The sequence below is a fragment of the Falco biarmicus genome, chromosome 5 (assembly GCF_023638135.1).
Source record: "Falco biarmicus isolate bFalBia1 chromosome 5, bFalBia1.pri, whole genome shotgun sequence".
Classification (NCBI taxonomy): Eukaryota; Metazoa; Chordata; class Aves; order Falconiformes; family Falconidae; genus Falco; species Falco biarmicus.
The window spans coordinates 65,680,924-65,703,203 of NC_079292.1; the positions used below are offsets into that span (position 1 = coordinate 65,680,924).

Here is a 22,280-nt window from a genome sequence, read left to right on the forward strand (position 1 = left end):
GCATTCTGTTTTACCGTGGCTTTTCACACCCATGGAACAACTGGATATTGGACAGTTTATTGCAGAATCTAGGAGTACTTGCTTTTTTTTATTATTTTTGTAACTTACAGGGTATCTTGGTTCTGTTAATTCAGACTGAAACACTCTGATTTTGAATGCTGCCAATACATTTTCTCAATGCTAGTATTCAAATTTGTGTAATCTGTGTTTGGGACATCTTTGCAGACTTTTTGCTAGGTACTCCCCTGTAAGCAAGTTTTCATCATCTTTAAGAGAAAATTCTGCGTTCAGGTGATGTTTTTTCCTTCCAAAAGTTTATTATCCAGCAGGAATTTATTCTACAGCCAGCTTAGGAGAGAACAGAGGGGGTCTGTGGTATATTCTTTAAAACAAAAAAAGAAATAATCTGATAATGTAAGCCAATGGGAGAAATATTTATGACCTTAAGGAAGGGGGAGTTTTGCTAGGCTGGTCTAATCTTTAGACATGATGATTCTAAACTTGTTCTTGAATTTGAATGCTCTAGCTTTACTGTGCACTGGCCCAGGTATTACTTGCTTGGCCTTCTCCCTTACCCTCTTACTTGCCATGTCTTAGCATGTGTCAAACATTACAGGAGTTTTTAAAGCCTTCTTCAGAGTAGTGATTGCATGGCTTTTACATGGTTGGCTTGCTAAAGCTATGCATCCCAATCCTTAATGTATCTGCAAACATTGTGTGTTATATTTAAATGTCAGCTGTTTTTTAAATTGATGGGAAGTGGCAAGGTGCAAATAAGAACATGGGTAGAGCTTAGCAAAAGGGAAGGGAAGTTTACATCACAAAACTATCTGCAACAATTTTACTGGTAAACAAAGTTAGATCTTCAGTTAGTCATGTTGGAATTTTACATTATAAACTGTTGTACCGTGTTGGTAGCCCACATAGCTAAAAGCGCGGTGGACTTTGTTTAGAGGTACAATTTGTTGCTGTTCTGAAAATCATAGGTAAAACTGTCTTTTTCCTGATATCCAACATACTTCGGAAGCCATATTTGGGTCAGTAACAGCAGTTGCAGAGTTATTTTCACTGTGCTACTTGCAGCTACTTTATTCTTCTCTGAAGCCAGAACCTTCAATAGTGTAAGAACTGGGTCCTGACCTCTGAGACCACAGAATGCACAGTGGTTTAGTTAAATGCTGTGGTGTTGCTTTGACTTTCAACAGAGTGTGTTATGAGAATTTAATATCCTGCTGCTAGGAGAGAATTCAGAGATCATCTTGTTGTTTGGCCAGTAGTATAAAACTGATAATACAGAACATTAGATGCAGAATAAGATTTCCTTCTGACAGTCCTCCTTCCATTCTTAGAAGGGAGGTAATGTCTAGAAGATGTGTCAAGCCCTCTATTCTGTGGACTTTCTAGAGATTTGGGGCAGGACTGAGAGAACTGCAGGGGCTCTAGAGAAGTATGAATTGGTGCTGCAGTTGTAATTCTTTTGATTGTTCTTCTGTGGAGATATGATGCTAAATTTAGCCACTCCCTAAAATACTATTACTTGCACATACAAACAAGAAGGAACTCACTTACCACATAGCTTGTCAGTATTTGGTTTCCAGTACCACCTTGTCATTACTGAAGTGCAGCAAATCAGTTTATCCTTAGTTGCCCAACCTAAGGTGAAGAAATAAAGCTGATTAGGCACTCACTGAATTAAATTTTGTTTACGCCTTGAGAAAGGTCTTGATTCACTAGTATGAGTGGCATTAGAATACAGCTTCCTGTGTCCTGATTTGGTTGACTGTTCTCAGACTTTTGTGTCGTGTAGAATTATTGGGTGCTATTTATAAAACAGAATGGGCAGTTTCGTAATTGGGTTTTTAATTATGGATGATCTGTATTCACTTGCTAATAGTTACGATGCTGACTTATTTCTATGCATCTGGTTTCTCAGTGTGTGAAACTTCAGTATGTGTAGAAGTAGGTAAAGTAACTTGGCCAGATAACTAGGGTCCCAGTTCAGGCAAAGAAGCAAAATGTGAGCATTTTTTTACAAGCTCTGATGGTATTTTTTTTAATAATACATGTTACCAAGTGCATTTGGGTACTCAATACACTTGATGCAGTGTGGAAGGAGGGACAAAGATTGTCTTACATTTTTAAATGCGTAGATGATGGGAAGGAAATCAAGCAACTTAATTTTCAGTTTTCTTGGGCAATGACTTAAATATTTTGATGGAACATTCTTCAGCATATTTGAAAGTGTTGGACTTTTTGTCCAAGCTCTTGGTGTGTTAGCTCTAAAATTTTGCTTATTAGATTATGTTTACATTGAAGGGTGAAGATGTCAACCGGACACTTGAAGGTGGGAGAAAGCCTCTTCACTATGCAGCAGACTGTGGACAGCTTGAGATTCTGGAATTTCTGCTATTGAAAGGAGCTGATATTAATGTATGTACCTCAACTTGCAAACAGATGTTAGGGTCTTCTGCCCCCACACACAAGGGATTGTTATAAGTGCTAAGGTTACTGAAGGACTTAGATTAAGAGAAAAAATTGGATGCACTTAATTTGTGGTGGGCTTCTAGAGGTTAGAAGCTTAAAATTATTTTTATTAAATGTTTTTATTCTTTTTGGACACACTAGGAAAAGCTGTTTGTAGCTATAAAAAGTTTAAACTTAATTTGACCATGTTTAGAAAAATAAATGGAGTCGTCACATCTGAATGAAGTTTACATGGAATACATACTATATATTTGTTGGAAGAGACTTCAGAAGGCAGTGCAATGCATCTTTGGCTAGAGTAGAATCAACTGTTGTTGGTGTGCCTTTTTTTTTTGAGACTTTCTTACTTGTACAAATTTAGTCATGTTGCTGTATCTTGACAAGCATGGATCTTTTTGTGAAAAGACGTGCTGGGCTGTATTGGCACTTCAAAATAGTGTAGTTCTCCATAAAGTGAAGTTTCAAAATTTTTTAACCATATACCCCAAAAACTACGCTTTAGAATGCTTCTCTGAAAGTTTATGTGTAAAACCTCTTAGACTTAGTCCGTAACAAAATGGCTTGGATTTTTCCATTGGTGTCTGAAAAGACTGTCTCCCTCAGACGTCCTTCTAACTGGAGAGGAGTAAAAAATAGAGGGGAAAAGAACATTGCAGTTATTTCATTTCTTGTTCTTTCCAGGATTATAGTTTAGAGAAGACAGCCCAAATAATGTTTCAGCCAAAACTAGCTTCTGAAGTCAGACTGGCTGGGAAATGGAAGAATTAGGAGTAGTTTGTAAATTGGTCAAAATTTGTCAGCTGAAACCCCACAATTTCTACTATTGGCCTAAAAATAGATATATTTGTGTGTATATATACCTAGAATATATATTTATATATAGAAATAGAATATATATTTATATATAGAAATAGAATATATATTTTTATATATATAGACCTAGAAGACTTATGGAAGAAACATCTTGCTGTTACCTTTTTTTTTTTTTTAAACAATGACCATTCTTTTTACAAAGAAGAGTAAAACATCTTGAGGGAATAAGTTTCTGGATATTTTAAATCCTTACCTTCAGTTTTCTGTTGACAAAAATAATTCAAAAGTGAAACCTTTTAATGCTGTGTGAAATTGTGTCTCAATTTACAGGCTCCAGACAAACATAATATCACACCACTCCTATCAGCAGTCTATGAGGGCCATGTTTCCTGTGTGAAATTGCTTCTGTCAAAGGTGAGATACAAATGTTCAGAACAAGTTATCCGTTAGCAAAGTATATTACTATGATTATTAAAATAAGATTATAATGCTTGAGGTAAGTTCAGAACATCAAACGAATGCTGTTTATGTTGCTAAACCAGAGAGGTGTCGTGTCCTGCCAAGGAGGTAGGAGTGCCTCAGATCTGGTGACTCTGTTGGTTGGAATAGGATATACACAATATCTGAAGTCTGTAGGTAAACAAAGACTTTATTCCATAGTTAGGCTCGTTGGTAAACAATTGGCTAGTAGAAATGCTTATCAATCACCATGTGTATAAAGTTTTATGCCTTGTGTTACTTACCAGGAAAAGAGAAGCAGGGGAGGGATCACCAGTCCTGGGTCTAGCATCGGGCCTGCCGACGGGGTGTTTCTTGTAGGAGCACTCATCCAGAAGTCACTTCTTTTTTCTTATTCCCCCCCAAAATGGTACTTGCCTTCCTTTTTTTTATTCTTATCCTTTAATGTGGACTACCTCTTACTTAAATCAGCTTTGCTTGCCATGTAAATTAGCACACATGCTTCTTTGGGGGGCGCAAGCAGGGCACGTCCTTTGGCATTGAATTGAGCCCGTGGTTGGGATCTCCCCTTTCCACATTTATCTTCCCCCAGTTATTGCAGAAAACTTCGGACTCCGCTGCTTCTTGGCCCATTACCCATCCTTCAGCAGGCTATTCTCTCTTATCAGTCTTTAGTTCCTCTTCAGGGTCATACAAAGTAAACTTTTGTTTGATCTTGCAAGTGTTTGAGACCTTCCTTGGACAGGCTCAGGGAATCTCCACCCCCTGTTCTATTAACGATTTTCATCTCCTGCTGTTGTTCCCACCCTTCTGGGCTTTCCTTGGTGTTAAATTGTTTTTTCCATTTGGTTGCCTACAAAAGGATACACTGATTATGGAGAAGATAGCTGAAGAAGAAAGTTCCAGGACTTTTGTAGTGTAGCAGTAGTAGTAGTGACCACTAAAAGTACTATGCGCTCCAGCTATAGAGCAATAAACAACAAATCAGGCAAGAAAAAAAATGTTATCCTTCATCAGACAGGGAGGAGTGGGATTTAGCTTTGGCAGCTGTTTAAGTGTTTCATGTGATGGAATCTCCACTGTGAAATTGCTCAGAGGTGTGGTTTCCCTCCTGCTTTTGCCAGATGACTGAAAACCCATCTGGGTTGGCAGAGTGTGGGGAAGTAAAAAGTAGGAAGACAAGTTTCTCTATTAATAGTGTTTGTAAATTTTGTCCTGGGGAGAATAAACTTGATCTGTTTCTGTTCTCCCTTTGATTTGTATTACAAAGGTGATCCATTTCACGAAGCAGTAGTTAATTCAGGCAATGTTTTGTCTCCATTCATATGTGCTCCTTTTTGTTAACACCTCACTTACATTGAAAAGAGGTTAACAGTGCGTTTTCAGTATATGAACAAATTTAAATAATTTGACCAAAGGATTTCATGCTGCGTAATGTTTCCATATGCCACTTCGAAGGTAAAGTTTCCGTTAACTGCCTTAATGCTGCATGAATTGCACTTTTCTTCACTTCTCTGATCCTGTCTAATGTTAGTTATGCCTTTCTGTGAAGAAATACTGTGTGGGTTAATTTAGGATTCAAGTGGTACATCCAACTTGCTTAAACTTGTTGTGAGGACTGATCCTTCATTTAGGATCATTATATACACATTACAAGAAAAGTTACCCTTTTGCCATGTTGTATTTCTCTCCATTTCTGTTCTGAAGTGTTTTGTGTTCTAAGTTGCTCAATTAATAAATAAGATTCCTCAAAACTTGAGTTCACACATGAATTGTCAGGCAGCTAGTAAGGGTTGTGCATTCATAGTAGTCTCTGTCAGCAAGGGCATTAAGGATTAAGGTCCTTCCTGAACCAGCTGTTTTTCACGCAGCTTGTGAGAATGTATTGATTTCTGTACTTGCTACAATTTCAATGGCATTGGTTAAGTTCAAGAGTCATAAAGATCAGGCAATATTACAAAGTGTGCAGAATGTTAAAGTAAACTTGGACTAGGAGATGCAGGAACATTTTTCTAACCTCAACTCAGTAGTTTGGGAAAGCCTATATTACTTTCAGGTTTCTTCATGCAGAGCTGAATGTTGTACTACATCTGATTGCTTCCATTCACATGGGCTAGCTGATGAAGTATTTATGAACTGAAACTTTGCTCATCAGCTCACTCTGAGGCAGATCGTATATTAAGAGATTGTTCTTTCTCTTAATACAATTATCCTACGACCCTTGTTTGAACATCTGTTGTCACACAGTTTGTAACATCGTTTGATTTTCAATGTTCTTTGACAGCAGATACCTTGGAGTTTAGGTAGTTCCACCTTTGTTGAAAGTTTTAAAAATTACTGTTTAACTTTGTTCAGTGTTTTTCCTAGTTACTTTTGGAATGGGTATATTTTATTGTAACTCCAAATACAGGAAAAATATTAAGAATGTCTCATGTTAGTGTATGTAAGTAATGGAACTGCAAATGAAAAAAAAAAAAAAGGACCAATCAATATATTTAAGATTTCTTCAAAGCTGTTCTTTGTTGCTTTTGAAATATTACACTTCTATTTACTGCTAAAAAGCTTCATTATTTTACATGTACCTACTTTCAGCTGCCTTCATTTACCCTGTTAGCTGATCTCTTGCATACATGGCCTCTGTCATAGCATATACCTTAAGCTTTTGGACTAAAGTCAGTAACCTCCTTAACGTAATTTAAACCGGAAAACAAAAATAACGAGTATTATTTTGTACTTTCATAAGTTCTGAGAACCGATTAACACAGTGATGCGTATCTCCTTAGTGTATGTGCATATTACAAATATAAAAAAGCTAGCAGTTTGATCAAGTTAAAATTTTGTAAGGAAGAAGAGATTGTTCTTCTTGATCTGATAAGATTAGATGTAATATAAATAATTGTTGGATGCAGTTGTTGATTTGGGAATTGAATTGTTTTAAGTTAACATTCTGTACTGCCTTCTAGTACTGTGAGTTGTGGGAATGTTCATAAACTTTTCATGTGAGACTCTTGAACTATTGAGAGGAGGAAGGTCATTCCAAGTAGTGTTTCAGACCTTAATTGAATATAAAATGCAGAAAATGTACCTTAATAAAAGTATCAATTATGAAAAAGGTTAGCTTAGTCAAGATGACACTGTAGGATTTTTGTAAACTCTGTTACTGAAGAAGATTCATTCATATGATGGAATAAGCTGTTTACTCCTTCACATGGTGTGACTGCAAAGCATTTTTTAAACATTCTTCCGCTGAAAGCAGTAAACCCATTAAAAATAATTGGGCGTAATTCACTTTCAGAGGGTAATAAATACATATAGAGACACTGAATCAAGATTCTAAGCTCTTAAACTGACTAGAATTATTAGAATGGCCAGTTGATCTTAAATTGAAGTAGTCTGGGCTGCTGCAAACCTGTGCTTTCTATTGTTGATACTGGTGATCATGCAGTTGCACAGTAAAACACAGCCGAGCTTCTTCAAAGCTCATGTTAGAAACACGTTACACTCATAAGGGCTTTACTTGAAAGACATTGGGGGACCTATCCTGGCTCTTATCAGTTCAGTCTCTACAAAAGTTTTCATGTACGCCACGTGACTTGGAATTTTCTGTAGATTATACTAATAGTTGAAGACATTACACCAACTGTTGTCCCTTAAAGCAACCATTTGTTTTATGGAATTTCAACTAACTTTCAACAGGACTTTCCTATGATAAAGCAGTTTGCTCTTGGTATTCCTCAGAAAGGACTGTTTCATTTTTCTTAGCTAATGCTTATCACACATGGAATTTGAATGCTGTGATGACGCTGTGTCTAAAATACAAATGACTTTTTTTGGAATAGTGAAGGCTGGTGGTTTATCTGGGAATCGCTGGCCATCCATATACAGCTGAACTGATAGAATCATAGAATCATTTAGTTCAGAAGAGACCCTTAAGATCACAGAGTACAACTGTAAACTGGCAAAGTCTACTGCTAAACCATGTTTCTAAATGCCATGTCTACGCACCTTTTTAAATACCTCCAGGGATGGTGATTCCACTACCTTCCTGAGCAGCCTGTTCAAATGCTTGACTATCCTTTTAGTGAAGATGGGCAGCCTGTTCAAATGCTTTGACTATCCTTTTAGTGAAGAATTTTTTCTTCGTATCTACTCTGAACCTCCCCAGATATTGAGGCCATTTCCTCTTCTCCTCTCATTTGTTACTCAGGAGAAGAGACCGTCACTCACCTGCAAGAGTTGAGGATTAGGATTTTTTTAGACATGTAGTTATGACATCTGAGCTACACAGCTTTTATGAATCCATTGAAATCTATCTAATCCACTGGATGTGATGTGTCAAACTGTCTTTTATATGCATTGCTCTTTTAGTGGTAAGGTGGGAGAAATGACATGACATAGTTCTAATTCTGTTCCCTATCACCCTTTTCAACAGAAGAGAATAAACACTATAAAGACAAGTAAAAAACCAGTTCTTCCATTGGTCTGGAGAGAAGATGCTCCTTTTCTCCTCAGAAGCTGTTATTAATTATAAAGCTGGTGGACCCATTTGGACTTATATAGAGCAAGAGTTGTTATGCTAATTATATGCATTTATTGAACACACAGGTGACATTAACTGTGTTTTCCTTTCTTACCAAAAACTTAAGTGTTAGACTGTATTTGGACTGACAGCAGGAGGAGCAAGACTAAAGACATTGTTCCTACTCCTAAACTAGCTTTTTGTCCGATTGTTTTCTGAGAAGCAGTATAAAGCCAATTCCAACTTTCAAGTAGTGCTTCCAGCCATTCTTGCTATAGTCACAACCAGCTAACCTGTTCTTGTTCACTGGGGTTAGCAATGCATCAGAATCAAATGGCTTCACAGCTTCTGGGGAAGCAAGATTCCTCTGGGAGCTGACCATATGTGAAGTTTTATGTGAAGGCAGTAGAAGGAGAGATGTTTCAAATTCTCAAGAGCTCCCTGAAGCACTGATCTGGTTTGACAGTACCATAGCAGGGTGATACCTTGATAAGCACTCTGTCTCAGAAGCAGAATTTTCTATTTTATTCTGCAGTATTTGTTGGAATATGTTGAGGAAAAACTTAAATCAGGTTCAACCATATCTAGCATGCGGATTAAATAATTTTTAAAAAGCCTGGAAGGGATCCCAAGAGGTTATCTTCAAGTCATTTTTAAGAATGGCACTGTTGTAGAGTAGATGACTATCTGACTTGTCCTTGAAGGCTTTCTATCAGCCAACTTCAGTGTCTGCCATTCCTCAATGTATTCAACTTTCCATCATGCTGGTGTTCAAGTCTGGAATAGAACTGTACATTGTCAGGTCAAAATTATCACCACCATTCATTACCTGTGGCTAGGTTTGGTCAGCTGAGTAAAATTACTGTTGCTGGGAGAGTTGTTGTGTTGCATGCCTTATGTCTAAATCTTGTGGCTTTCAAGGACTTGAATGTTTATTAAGTTACATAAATGAGCTTCTTTCTGAAAATTCAAAAGATCTAACTATCAACCTTAATTCTGGAATAATTTCGTTCTGGGCATTCATGGCTGCATATCCTGGGATAGAGTTAATTTTCTTCTTAGTAGCTGGTGCAGTGCTGTGTTTTGGGTTTGGTGTGGGAACAAAGTTGATAGCACACTCATGGTTTTGGTTGCTGCTGGGTGATGTTCATACCAAGTCAATGACTTTTTAGTTTCTCAGGCCCTGCTGGCGAGAGGGCTGGAGGGGCAGGGGAAATTGTGAGAGGACACAGCCAGGGCAGCTGACCCAAACTAGCCAAAGGGATATTCCATACCATATGATGTCATGCTCAGTATATAAACTGGGGGAAGAAGGAAGGGGGGACATCTGGTATTACGGCGTTTGTCTTCCCAAGTAACTGTTATGCCTGATGGAGGCCAGTTTTCCTGGAGATGGCTGAACACCTGCCTGCTGATGGGAAGTAGCGAATGAATTCCTTATTTTGCTCTGTTTGCGTGTATGGCTTTTGCTTTACCTATTAAACTGTCTATCTCAGTTCATGAGTTTTCTCACTTTTACTTTTCCAGTCCTCTCCCCTATCCTGTGGGGGGCAGGGGGAAGTGAGCGAGTGGCTTTGTGGTGCTTGGTTGCCAGCCAGGGTTAAACCATGACACTGTAGTAGGGAAATATAATTTAACGTGCAGCTGTCTGAAGAAACAAAGTGGAAAGGTGTGGTATATGATCTATAAATGGCCCTTTCCTTGGGCAATTTGAAGTATTCTATTATTAAATTAGCTTTTGAGGCTATAGTTTGACAAGACAAAACATTCAGTGGGCTGAGGAGTCTCTACACTATTACCAGTCCCCTAAAATGGATTTTGTATGGCAGCGTTTGGAAATGAGTGAGGAATCTAGCAAGACTTTACAAAAAAAACCCACCTCGGTAGCCTTGTAAGGATTGATAAGGGTCTGTGGAGATGGAGGGTGACCTGATTAAGTAGGCATTGCCACTGGATGCTTTGTAACGTACAGCCAATGTGCAGTCACATTTAAATCTGCTCAGCCAAACACCTGAGCTGTCTTCAGAAGTTTAGTTTGTGGTGTCCTGTAGTGGTTTTAAATTAAAGTTCTGTTGTGGATTTAGCTCCTTGTGTTAGTTTACGGAATTCGAGAAATGCTGGTGCCAAATCAAGAGACGGAACGGAGGTATCATCAGTTTCACTTCAGCTGCTGCCTTGGAAATTTTTCTCAGTGCTTTTGCAATGTGACCTGCCTGTTCTAGAGGGTGGCCTCCTGGGTTTGATTACAGTTTTTGCAGATGTATGATAGAACCTAGTTTCTCTGTTTTACTGCTCACCTGATCTCTGTGTTGTTTCCTTGTAAATGGCAGGTGGTGTTTGCTTGTTGCCACGTACTAAATACTTGCTCAGCTGACTGTTCTGACAGTTTCTGTAGGAGATGAATGAATTTCAGATGAAATTTGAGAATAAGAGACATGGAGCGGATGGGAAGGATGAAGTCCCTTTAGCTAGCCCTGTAGTGTCCCTTATACCCACACTTGCTTTATACTATTAATTGCAAAGGCACAACTGGTCTGTTTCCCTTTATTACCATACTTCATGTTTATTCTTGAAGAACTGGGGAAAATATTTTGCAAGCCTGTTTGTCATCATCATTTTGAAAGCCTGGTTTGATTTTTACTAGTTTCAGTAAACTAAAGAAAGCACTAGCTATTGTCATTTGACAGCAGGTAGCTGAGATATTGTTGTATCTGAGGGATTAATGCAGCCTTACAACTTTTCTTCTATGAAAAAAAAAATAGTCAAGCTAAAGGTTATTTAGCCCTTGCATAACTTTTGCCACAGCTATATTCCTTTTGTTGTTTTTGTTTTGTTTCCATGCAAGTCTGAATCCCTTAGCTGTGCAGTATAAGGTCTGTGGAAAATTAAATTTGTCTAGAAGCTTATGTTGGGAGGGTGTCTGGAAGTACCTGATCACAGGGAATCATGTTGTCGGAATGCACAGTTTCATTGTCTGGGAAATGTACCTGTAATCAAATATATGCATTTTCTAAGAAAAAAAAGCTTATCATTGCTTCATTTTAGCAATGAAAATAAAAATATTAAAAACCTTTACAAAGAAATAGGCAGGGCAAAATCTGAATACCAGTTCAGGTTAATAACAGTGGTTTTAACCTTTGTATGGGAAGTAACATTCAGCTGTAACTGCAGGTAGCATGAGACTTCAAGGAGGTGGGAAGCAAAATAGATGCTTGAAAAAAAGCTGTAGTTACATGCTCAGAGGAGGGGTTTCACTGGTAGAAGTAAGAAAGTCTAGAATATTATACCTGCCAGAACAGAGTATACCGTGCTGCTATACCTCCCTTGTGCAGTTTCAGGGAACTGGAACTGATTACTTCTGGGTAAGTTTAGATTTAATAGATCTTATTCCCTGCCTCTTCCCTCCCACTATGCCCCTAAGAATGCATTAAATTCTGTTTTGCGTCAACTGTGGCTCCAAATTATGACATATTTAACATTTTCTAAACCAGCTGGTGATTCTGTAGAATTTGGCTGCATATTAAATAACTGGAGCAACAGGAAAACTGCAGAACTCCTTCCATAATCTTGTCTGTGTTTTAACACTTTAGCTTTTCAAGTCACTGTCTCTGGAGGTGTATTAAGAGCTCCCCAAACCAAGTGATTTAGCTATTAAGTTTCTTCTTAGAATCCTGCAATCATTTAAAGTGTGATCTGTGAAAGGCAAGTAATCCCTTAACATTTGGTTTGACCTTGGAAAGTATATTCATTAAAAATGGTGAATTAAGTACTGAAAAAAAGAACCATCTGATGGAATTTTCTGGTAGGTTTTATAGGAAGTTTTTGAAATGTGATTTAAATATTCATTAGTGGTTGCAAATGAGTACTCCAGCAGTTTTAAGCAGTTATTTTGCAGCTTCAGAAAGCACACAGCTCTAGAATGTTGTTTTCGCTCTGGTAAATCCTTTGTCCAGTATTGAAGTTGTTGACAGTGTTTTAGAGGGGAAAAAAACCCCAAACCCAAAACCTGAGTCTTCACCCATTAGAATGGTTGGATAGATTTGATCCCCAATATTTTGCATTTTTTTCTATTCATGAAGCATAGTAAAAAACATTTTGTTGAATTACAGTTTTATGATTAAAGTACTTTGAACTGTAGCTTCACATATTACAATAATGTCTGTTGGTATTCAAGTTTAGACACTTTTTCCAATATGAAAAAAACAGATATAATCAACATACAGTTACATTGCATAAATAAAACAACTTGCATTGTTCAAAACAAAGTGAAATAGTTATAAGACTTTGCTCTCATAATTACAGTGCATGCACAGGATAACTGAAAAACACCTAACGTAAATCTTCCAAAGGAGTTTCTCAAAAGGGCCTTTATTACATGCTTTCTTCTGAAGTTATCATTTCAGTGAGTTTCCTGATGCCTTGTTTAGATATTCTAATTTTGGAATCAGTAATGCTCAGTTTGATTTATTACATAAGAAACTTAAATATAGTTTTAAAACTTCAAAAATTGAGATTACAGTTGATCGAGTGGTTTCAAGCACTGCTATTGTGCTAATCGTAGTGATCAACCACAATCAATTACTGCCATGATTTTCACAGATTGGATTCATTAAATGGTTTTCAACATAGCACAGTTGTGGCCATCTCTGGTGGTTCAGGTCTGCCCAATATGAACTAAACTAAAACATCGATAATGTGACAATTTAAAGTTAAAGATTAAAACCAAAGTTTTTGTTGGCATGTTTAAAATGTTCAAGGAGTGTCACTCCTTCCAGATCTATAAGGGTTAAAGCTCCAATGCTGGTCTGAAATCACAAAGTTGTTATAAAACTGTAAAACATTTAAGTGTGTGTGTGTGGGGGGGCGGAATTAAATGTGAGGTTTTACACTTGAAACTTTTCTGTACATTAGAGAAGACTTTACCTTCCATTTGGGCACAAGATTTTGATGTTTAGATTAACAAACAGCTGCTACATGTATGCTAGATCAGCCTCCAAAAAGCTTAATTAACCTACAGTTACCTGTAGGTAATATACAGTGTCATATTAATTCTTAAAAATTGAAAGACTCAGGTACTGAAATAAACAATGGGTGAAGATGGTTTTTACTGTCATCAACAAGGGATAGGTGAATTTAATAGAGTAGAATGAGTTAAATCTTAAGGTGTTATGGCTACCAGAAGTAGTGTAAATGCTCTAAGTCAGAGTTGAGACAAGCTTTTCTAATAAACACTCTTTTTGGTCAGGCTAGAAATCAAAATACCGTATCCTTTAAAACATATCTTTTGAAGAATTCATGTTGCCTATTCCTATAGAACTGCCCTTTTTAATAATTCTTCCTTTTTAAACTATCAAGTCTTACCAATACAGTATATAGCCTAGAAATAGTTCTGGGAATTTGTAGGATATTTTTCAAGTTTATGAAAGTGTGTGTAATATTATACCACGGACATCACCATGAGCACACCTATGGAGGCTGTGATGCCTAAAACTGCTCTATCAGTGTCTGAGTTTCAGTTGAAAATGTTTTGCTCTCACTTACTGTAATAGATGAAAGTAACTACAGTTGGTCTAAAGAGCATTTCCTGCTTAAAGTTCAGAGGTAGGGCTTGTCCTACTACTACATAAACAGAAGTTATTCCTTTTTATTAATCTTAAAAATATTTTTCTAGGAATTTGAGGTATATTAAAATAGTCTTTATAATTTTAAACAGTGAAGTTGTTTGCAGCATGTTGTGACCTCAAAATGAAGCAGAATTGACCGATCTTTTGTTCATTTTTTTCACCTCTGTCTTTTCAGAACTATTAATAATGTTAAGTAACATAATAGTGGACCATATTCTACTACTGGGGAGAAAATTAATTTTTAGTAGCTTTTGACAAAGTCTGAACTGACTTGTCTTCCAAAACACCAAAGTTTTATTTTGCTCATCTTATGTGCCAGCCTTCTACAGAATAACAGATTAAGTAATGAGTACTAAAAACTGGACTGAAGCAACATCACTGTATTTCAGTTTGCTTTTAGCTTCTTCAGGAATAGCAGATTTAAGGGATGCCTATTTGAAAAGCAAAAATATACAAAATTCAAATTGTTCAATGTTTTTCTTTAAGAATCTTTTTTTTGAGATTGTAATTTAAAAAGATTTTTAGTGTAGAAGCCACTGCGATGTTACTACAAACAAACTGTTTTGAATGCTTCTAATGGAGGATGAGGTTTGTTGCAAAAGATTTGACAAATCACACCCATTTGTTCAGTTTTCAAGATAGTTCTGGGTTTTTTAGATTTTAAATATCTAATGCAATTTGATCTCTGCTTTTTACTAAAAATGTGTTAAAAAATATCCTATTGAGTTAGGCAATTTAGCACTTTTTTTTTTTTCCACCTCTGACAGTGGCAGAAGGGATGACATTTGGGAAGGGATGTGAGTATGAGCACTTCTGCTCACCTATTCCCCTCATTCATAGTTGTATTAGGGACTTCAGAGGTACGCATATCTATCCCCTTTAAGAAATGTTATAATTTGTTGTGCCTGAATTCATCCATATCCTTTTTTGAACAAATGGACATCTGCCTTCATAGTTTCATCTGGCAACTCATTCTGAGTACCAATCTTCTACCAGCTTAACTAAGTGCCCTCAGTTCCAGTTTCACAGGGTTTGGTGACAGCTCTGCATTGCCTTTGCTGCCTTCATGTTTTGGGGTTGCTGTTTGTTGGTTTTTTCCCCCTGAACTGCAGTGTTACCCTAGCAGCTATTTTACTGCCTTCAGAGCATGTTTAATGCTTGTGATTTGCTCAGTGGCGTAAGAGGGCAGACATTCTTGTTTGTTATTACCCTGCCAAGGAAAGAAGAGTTTATATGTATTTCTGTGTGTAATTTAAGAAAACAACATAAATGCAAACATAATCTGTTAATACTTTTTATTCTGAGGAAGTAGAGAATACTGTAGAATCATCATACTTCTATAACTTTTCATTAAACTTGCTTCCAGGCAGTGTTGTACTTCTGAAAATTGAAGTCCTATTGACCTGAACTTTATTATTTCTTCTCATTATATTAAATGCAGGCAGAAATCTTTCAGCCTAGCTAAGGGGCCGTTCTCCTAATTTATTAACACAGAGTTTATTAAACGGTGTCCTCCTTAGGTAATCATGACCCTCTTATCCTACATTCAGTAAAGCTGTTTTAGAAAGTCAGGACTTGCATATCTGTAACTTTTCTGAAGTACAAATGTGCATGAGGGTGGAAAGCAGTCCTATGTCTAAATTAGCTGCAGTAACTTTAAAGTATGAAGAGAACTTTTAACAGTTATATTTTTTATACCCAAAATGCTGGTACGTTGGTGGAGAGGTTTATAAGTTCTTTAAACTCTGATTCAAGGTGAATACAGTTGGTCAGTTACTGCATAGTTCCATTTTCCTTCAAGTGTGAGTTCCTTCGGGTTTTCTGAGCTTAACATCAAAGAACAGCTTTGAAGCCCTTTGATTTCCATATGGATTCTAATTTGAGAGTGCTATCTAAGCAGTAGAAACAACCAACACCTGCAAAAGAAGCCATTACTTCTTTCATGGTTGCCTTTCTTCTACGACAGCCAAGATGGCAACTGTTAAAATACCTGTTAAATCTCAGTTGTGTTTTTTTCAGGAGAAAAAAAATAAATGTTTCACAAGCAATGAGTTTCAGTGGTTTCAGCCTAAGTGTGTGTTTACAATGTCACTTCTTAGGAACAGAATGATTCAGCTCATGTTCATGCTGAGTAGAACAGTGATACTGCAGTGTGGAGCCTACTGTTTGGGATGAGGATGTTACACGGTAACAGGAGAGATGTAAATGTTAGGCTTGCACCTGTCCTGGAGTGAATTTGTTGCATGTGCACTAAATGTTTTGTATGTGTTCTGCTTCCTGAAAGGTACTAGAGAAAATGAGCTGCTTGGAAGGAGTTACTGCAATTATAAATATCCCCCTCTAAATTCTTTACTGGAGTTCCCAATATAATTTCATTTTCTCAGGCTCTTTCCCTGATAGCGGAAGCATGTCTCCCTGCCCCCACAGCTGACTGCCACCAAACACAGCCTTAGAAACCACTGTAAACACATCTTTTTAGAATGGCAGATTACTTGTGAATATTCAGGTGTTTGAGGGAGATATTTTATGATGTGAAAAGTAGTATTGGTAGCAGATCATAGCAATTTGGGGTTGAGTGCACCCTCAGCAAGTTTGATGACACCAATCTGTGTGGTGTGGTCGACACAGTGGAGGGAAGGGATGCTGTCTAGCGGGACCTCGACAGACTTGAGAGGTGGGCCCATGCAAACCTCATGAAGTTCAACAAGGCCAATTGCAAGGTTCTGCACATGATTTTTGGGGCAATCCCAAGCACAAATACAGGCTGGGCAGAGAATGTATCGAGAGCAGCCCTGAAGAGAAAGACTTGGGGGTCTTGGTTGATAAGCTCAACATGGCCTGGCAATATAAGCTTGCAGCCTAGAATATGGTCAGCTTTTTGGGCTACATCGAAAGAAGCCTGGCCAGCCGTTCAAGGGAGGTGATTCTCCCCATCTACCCACTCTCTCATGAGACCCCACCTGTAGTACTGCATGCAGCTCTGGGGCCCCCAGCATATGGACATGGAGCTGTTGGAGCAAGTCCATTCGAGGGCCACAAAAATTATCAGAGGTAGGCTGAGACAGTTAAGAGTTCTTCAGCCTGGAGAAGAGAAGGCTCTGGGGAGCCCTTATGGCAGCCTTCTGGTAGCTCAAGGGGGCCTACAAGAAAGCTGGAGAGGGACTTTGTACAAGGGCATGTAGTGATGGGACAAGGAGAAACGGCTTTCAGCTGAAAGAGATTAGATACAAGGAGGAAATTCTTTACAATGAAGGTGGTGAGGCAGTGGAACAGACTTCCAAGAGAAGTGGATGCCCCATCCCTGGAAGTGTTCAAGGCCAGGTTGGATGGGGCTTTGAACAACCTGGTCTAGTGGAAGCTGGAACTAGATGATCTTTAAGGTCCCTTCCAACCCAAACCATTCTATGATTCATTCTAATATCAGATCCAGTTTATTAGATTTTTGGAAACAGTTACAATGGGAAGCTTATTAGGCTGAGAGTTGTCTTGGGAACAGACGTGGTAGTACGTATGGAAATTTAGTGGGGCTTTCGTGTATAATATTTTATCAGTAAAGAACCTCTGGAAGTTCTAGGTCCATTATGTTCTTAAAAAGCGATTGGGTGTCCTTAATAGTAACTATTAATCTGTGCACTTCCTTGTAGTGTGAGAAAGGATTTGTACTTCTTCTACAGAGGGTTTATACATAAAGACAAATCTCTGTAGTACATGCTCTTGAAAAAGTGTGTCTTGTACCCACAGTCTTTTTTCCTGTCATTTTGATTGAGCAAATACACATATTTAAAAGGTCTTACACTTGCCTATCTTCTCAAGAAAAGTTGTTCTGGAGTCTAACCTTATTTTCAGGAAACATCTCTCTATTTCTGTAGTCAGTCCTGTGTTCTCTAATAATATTTATCCCTTTACCCTATTTACAATCTAATCTGGGTTTTCCTTTTTAGGTATATGACTGCACAGTGCTCAAACATGAGTAGCTAATCGCTCTCTGCTTCTCTTCTTCTGCTGTCCTTCCATAATCCTAGCACTGAGGCTGTGTTTGTGCTTGCTATTCTGCACTTTGTCTAGTTGGTGCATTTCTGTTATCCTCTATACTTCTGTTATCTCCCTATTCTGTTTTGTTGCCTCTTAGTTGTATGCATAGTTCATTCAAAACAAACTTTATCAGTTTTGGACTTGGAGTGATTTCATGGTTTGGTGGTGGTTATTATGTATGTAGCAATAGGGATTTTTTCAAAATGGGAGAGAAGCACAATCCTAGATGGATGTAGTCTTTTATGATATAGAAAGAAAATAGTATGATTTTATATTTTTAATAGAATAATAAGTAAGCACTTCCAGATGTTAACTGTCTAATTTAGCATGTGAAAAAGCTTTTTGCACCACAGATTTCGTCAAGTGCGTAACGCTGAATTCTTGCATTCATAAGAGTAAAAACAAACAAAAATCCTTCTGTTTCTATCCAAGATTAATTGATAATTTGTTGATATTGCAACTTGCTGTGTGACAAAAGTTATGTGACTTTTTATTTCTAATTGTAAAGTTTGAAACTTCGATTAGCTGCATGCCAGATAGTTTTGTACATGAATCTTGGCGGTTTAGTTTCTAAATGAAAACAATGCACTGCACTAGAAAGCCGTATATAATTAATATAACTATCCAAGGTAAATAACTGTTGTGACACACTTAATACTAATACAGCCTGGCCTTGTGAATTGACAGTCCTTCTCAATGTCTTTACAGGGTGCTGATAAGACTGTGAAAGGCCCAGATGGACTAACTGCCTTTGAAGCCACTGACAACCAGGCAATCAAAACTCTTCTTCAGTGACGGATGGACTGATATCTTAAATGCCTCTCTTGTGGCCTCACACTGCTGCCTGTCTGTCACTCTTTGCATCTTCCAGCTTCTTCAGCTAAATACTCTGGGGGGGAGGGAAATTCTTCATGAATCAGACTAGTTAGGGGCTTGTATCAAAGATAATCTGTTTGGAGAGGGTTGAAAACTATTAGGAACAGTGTTCCTGTAGCACTTCTTGTCAGTGCACAATCTCTTCCCATTTCTCACGAAAATGGAAGAAGGAAGACAGACCATGATCTTGAATTTTTGGCTTGTAAACCTCCTAGGTTAGTACTAAGATTTTTGTTGAAAGATTCCTTTAGATGGAAGTACTGTGCTATGTACCTGAAACTAATTGTGAAGGAGACAATAGTCCCATGCTATTAGTGTCTGCCATAATCTGAAGTGTAGTAATGTAGGTGGCTGGGTTGCTTTTCTCTCTTCTCTCTCAGCAGGTAGCTTTATTCTTATTCTGCCTAAAGCTTTTGTTGCAGTTTTGAGGACTTTTGATACTAGTTATTGGAGCTGTTCTTTATATTGACTAATTGGATGTCACACTAATGTTTTCCTGACTCAAGTAAACCAGGAAAGATCAGTTGAGGCATTGTGGTGTTACACTCCAGAATATCTGCCAAGGTACTTTTGGATTTTTTTCCCATATTTGTTCTAGTCCAGGGCAGACATTTTAAGCAACTGTTCTTGAGAGAGTTCAAAATGTCACTGTAGTTATTTCCAAAAGGATTGTAAGATAGAATTTCTTTACTTAGTGTCATAAAATTTAGACACGTGCAAAAGCTACAGGCTGGTACACAAGGATAATGAAGTCAGATTTGGACATTCATGTTAGGTGAATATTGATGCTGAACTTTTCTGGTAAACTTTAAAGATACATGTCAGCTTTCTAAGTTTGGGTGGTAGGAACAGGAAGACGTACAAGTAGAAGTCTTGCTCTAACTACCGGAGGAAAGAACCCAAACTTTTAATTCTGCATATCTTTGAACTGGCGTTTTATTGTTGGCTGAAAGAACCTCTTAAAGTTCATTAAGGCATGGAGCTTGTTGTGAAAATTCCCAGTGCAACCATACTACATTATCCATGGACTTTTAGATAAGATTTGCTGTACCAGTAAGTATGACAGTACTATGACAGCCTTGATAATTCATGGGAAGGTATTAAATGATGTTGTAGGGATTCTGTCACATCTTACAGTCCTCAGGAATGTCTGAACTTCTGGGTTTCATCTTGAAAATTTTCATTAGACTGCTGATTCACCCAAAATTGAATAACAAGTTTTATAACAGAAAAGTGTATACCACAAACTGTACATCTTCCTCTTTTTTGAATACAGATTTCAAACTTTCTGATAGCGTACAGAATACAGAAAACAAATGTATATAATGTCTCATGCTGAATTCTTAAACAAAAGTAGCTGGTATTATTTTGATATCGCTGTTGAAAGTGAGAAGTTACATAGAAGTAGGCTAGTGACTACCACTCATATTTAATGGAGACTTAGTTTTACTTGAATCATATGTTGCATATTATGATTGAATGTCTCAGCTATAAAAAGCCTTGCATTTAAACTGTAAAATGAGAGCAGAAACTGATTTACGTGTACACATTCCATAAGAAAAGCAATGGAGAAAACAATCAACTCTGGCCATGAACTGTATAGTGCAATTACTATTTGCTTCTTGGAGATGAGTGGCAAGGAAGAGCAGAAGGGTTGGAAATCGGTGATAAATCAGTCGGTGAGCTGCTGATAAAAGAACAAGCATGTTTGGTGAACAGGGCTTTTAATGACTATTTAAAGAGAACTGTTTAATCTTATCTCTGATCAGTGCTGGATTGTCATGTCATTGTAACAGTGTGAACACAGACTATAGGTTTAATTCTTTATTCAGCTATGAAAGTAACAATCTTTGGCATAAATTTGCCTCCGTATTATGCTACTAAATACTTAGCTATTGAAATACTAGTCTAGAAAACTGCAATCTGTTCTTATGTGGAAAACTTGATTATTCAAGTTTTTTGTGTTAATTAGTGTCGAGTTGTCTGGCCGTAGTGCTTTTGGATTTTTTTGGGTTTTTCCTCTGCATTCTTTCCTGCCCTGCCCTTCAACTCTCATTGACTCTCAATCAACTGAGCATTATAGTAAATGAACATCGTCTTTGTACTAACTCTTCTGGTGATTCACTGAGGCAATTTTGCCTCCCTTTTTCTACAATTATGTAGACACCTGATTTTTTCTTACTTCACTTGAAAAAAAAAATGCAGACTTCAGTGAGACAAGTGTTAATTTGGCTGTAATATATACCCAAGCTGCCTTTTGAGATAGTTAAAAGATGGCATTTAATGTTTGGCTCATAAAGAAGAAATACTTTTTTGCTTTTTGCACTACTTAAGAGGTAATTGATCATTTTGCCCAGGATTAAAAAAAAAGTAATGATAAAAGCTTATGCTTTTTTAGTTGTCTAGAAACTGGGCTTGTTCATTTCTTCCCTTCTTGTTAGCTATATTATGGAAAAATTAATGGGTGGCTGCCTCTGTCTTTGAGTAGGTCCTAACTAGATGAAAATACCAAACCATAAATCATTTTATATTCTATAAACAGAACTTAATACTTTCTCAGACTGGAATCTCATATACTTGGAAATCTACTCTGTTCTTAAACCTTTCTCTTTGAAATTTGTGCTCAATAAGTTATAACCTGAAGTATATTTTGAATTTAATACCCTCTGCTCCTTTTTCTTAAGGGGAGCAAATGGGAAAAGAAATATGATAATCAAATGGAACTCTATCCTTTAACATAAGATTGAATTATTTGTAGAAGAGGCTGGTAAGAATGGAGTGTCCTAGGCAAGCAATTGCAGTGTTGCATGCGAAATTTCAAAATGAACTTGTCTTAATTATATTTTGTAAATGGATAAACAATCATCTTTCTACGCAGTGACAGAAGAAAACTAGTGCTCTGTGCATTTTGATATTTGACTTCCTCTTTTCACCATTGTTAACTGTTTTGACACAGTTGGGTTCATCATTATCATGGTTCATAGACATCAGAATGCTAAATGATACTGTATTTTTAAGTTTGTGTTGCAAGAATGAATGGAATAAACTTGAATTGTGCGATATGAGAATGTAGAGTTTTATTTCCCTCTGCTCCAGTTTTGTTTTGGTTTTTTAATCTCTGGCTACAACTTTATATTTGTCTGGAAGGCATCTAAGCTCCAGCTCATATGTACAGTGATTAAAATGTTCAGATACTTAGAAGACTTAAATGTGGAATGGAAGCTGCTTTGAGAACTAAATATATGAAGTTGTTTTGGGTTTTTTAATTAATCCATTTAAAAGAGGTTTTGATTAATTCTGTGGTCTTTCAGTTTGCATTTCCTGCTGAAATGGTAATGCATAATGTTGAAGATCTCTTATTCATGTTAAATTCCAAGACAGTCTGTAGAGAGAGGGATCATCCTCCCGTTACCTGTGAAAACTAAAGGAATTTATTTTCTCCTTTACTTAATCAAAGAAATTGAATCAGTTAT

General features: G+C 37.2%; 1 protein-coding gene across 2 annotated transcripts in view; it reads left to right on the forward strand.

Moving 5' to 3' along the window:
• MTPN (myotrophin) overlaps window positions 1-21,869 on the forward strand; it is a 44,277-nt gene extending 22,408 nt beyond the window's left edge. For both annotated transcript variants that reach the window (XM_056340605.1, XM_056340604.1), the window contains 3 exons: window positions 2,317-2,430; window positions 3,628-3,711; window positions 18,640-21,869. In XM_056340605.1, the coding sequence (XP_056196580.1) occupies window positions 2,317-2,430; window positions 3,628-3,711; window positions 18,640-18,726 (285 nt within the window). In that variant the 3' untranslated portion in view covers window positions 18,727-21,869. The remainder of the gene's footprint in view (window positions 1-2,316; window positions 2,431-3,627; window positions 3,712-18,639) is intronic.
• Window positions 21,870-22,280: the final 411 nt, after the last annotated feature.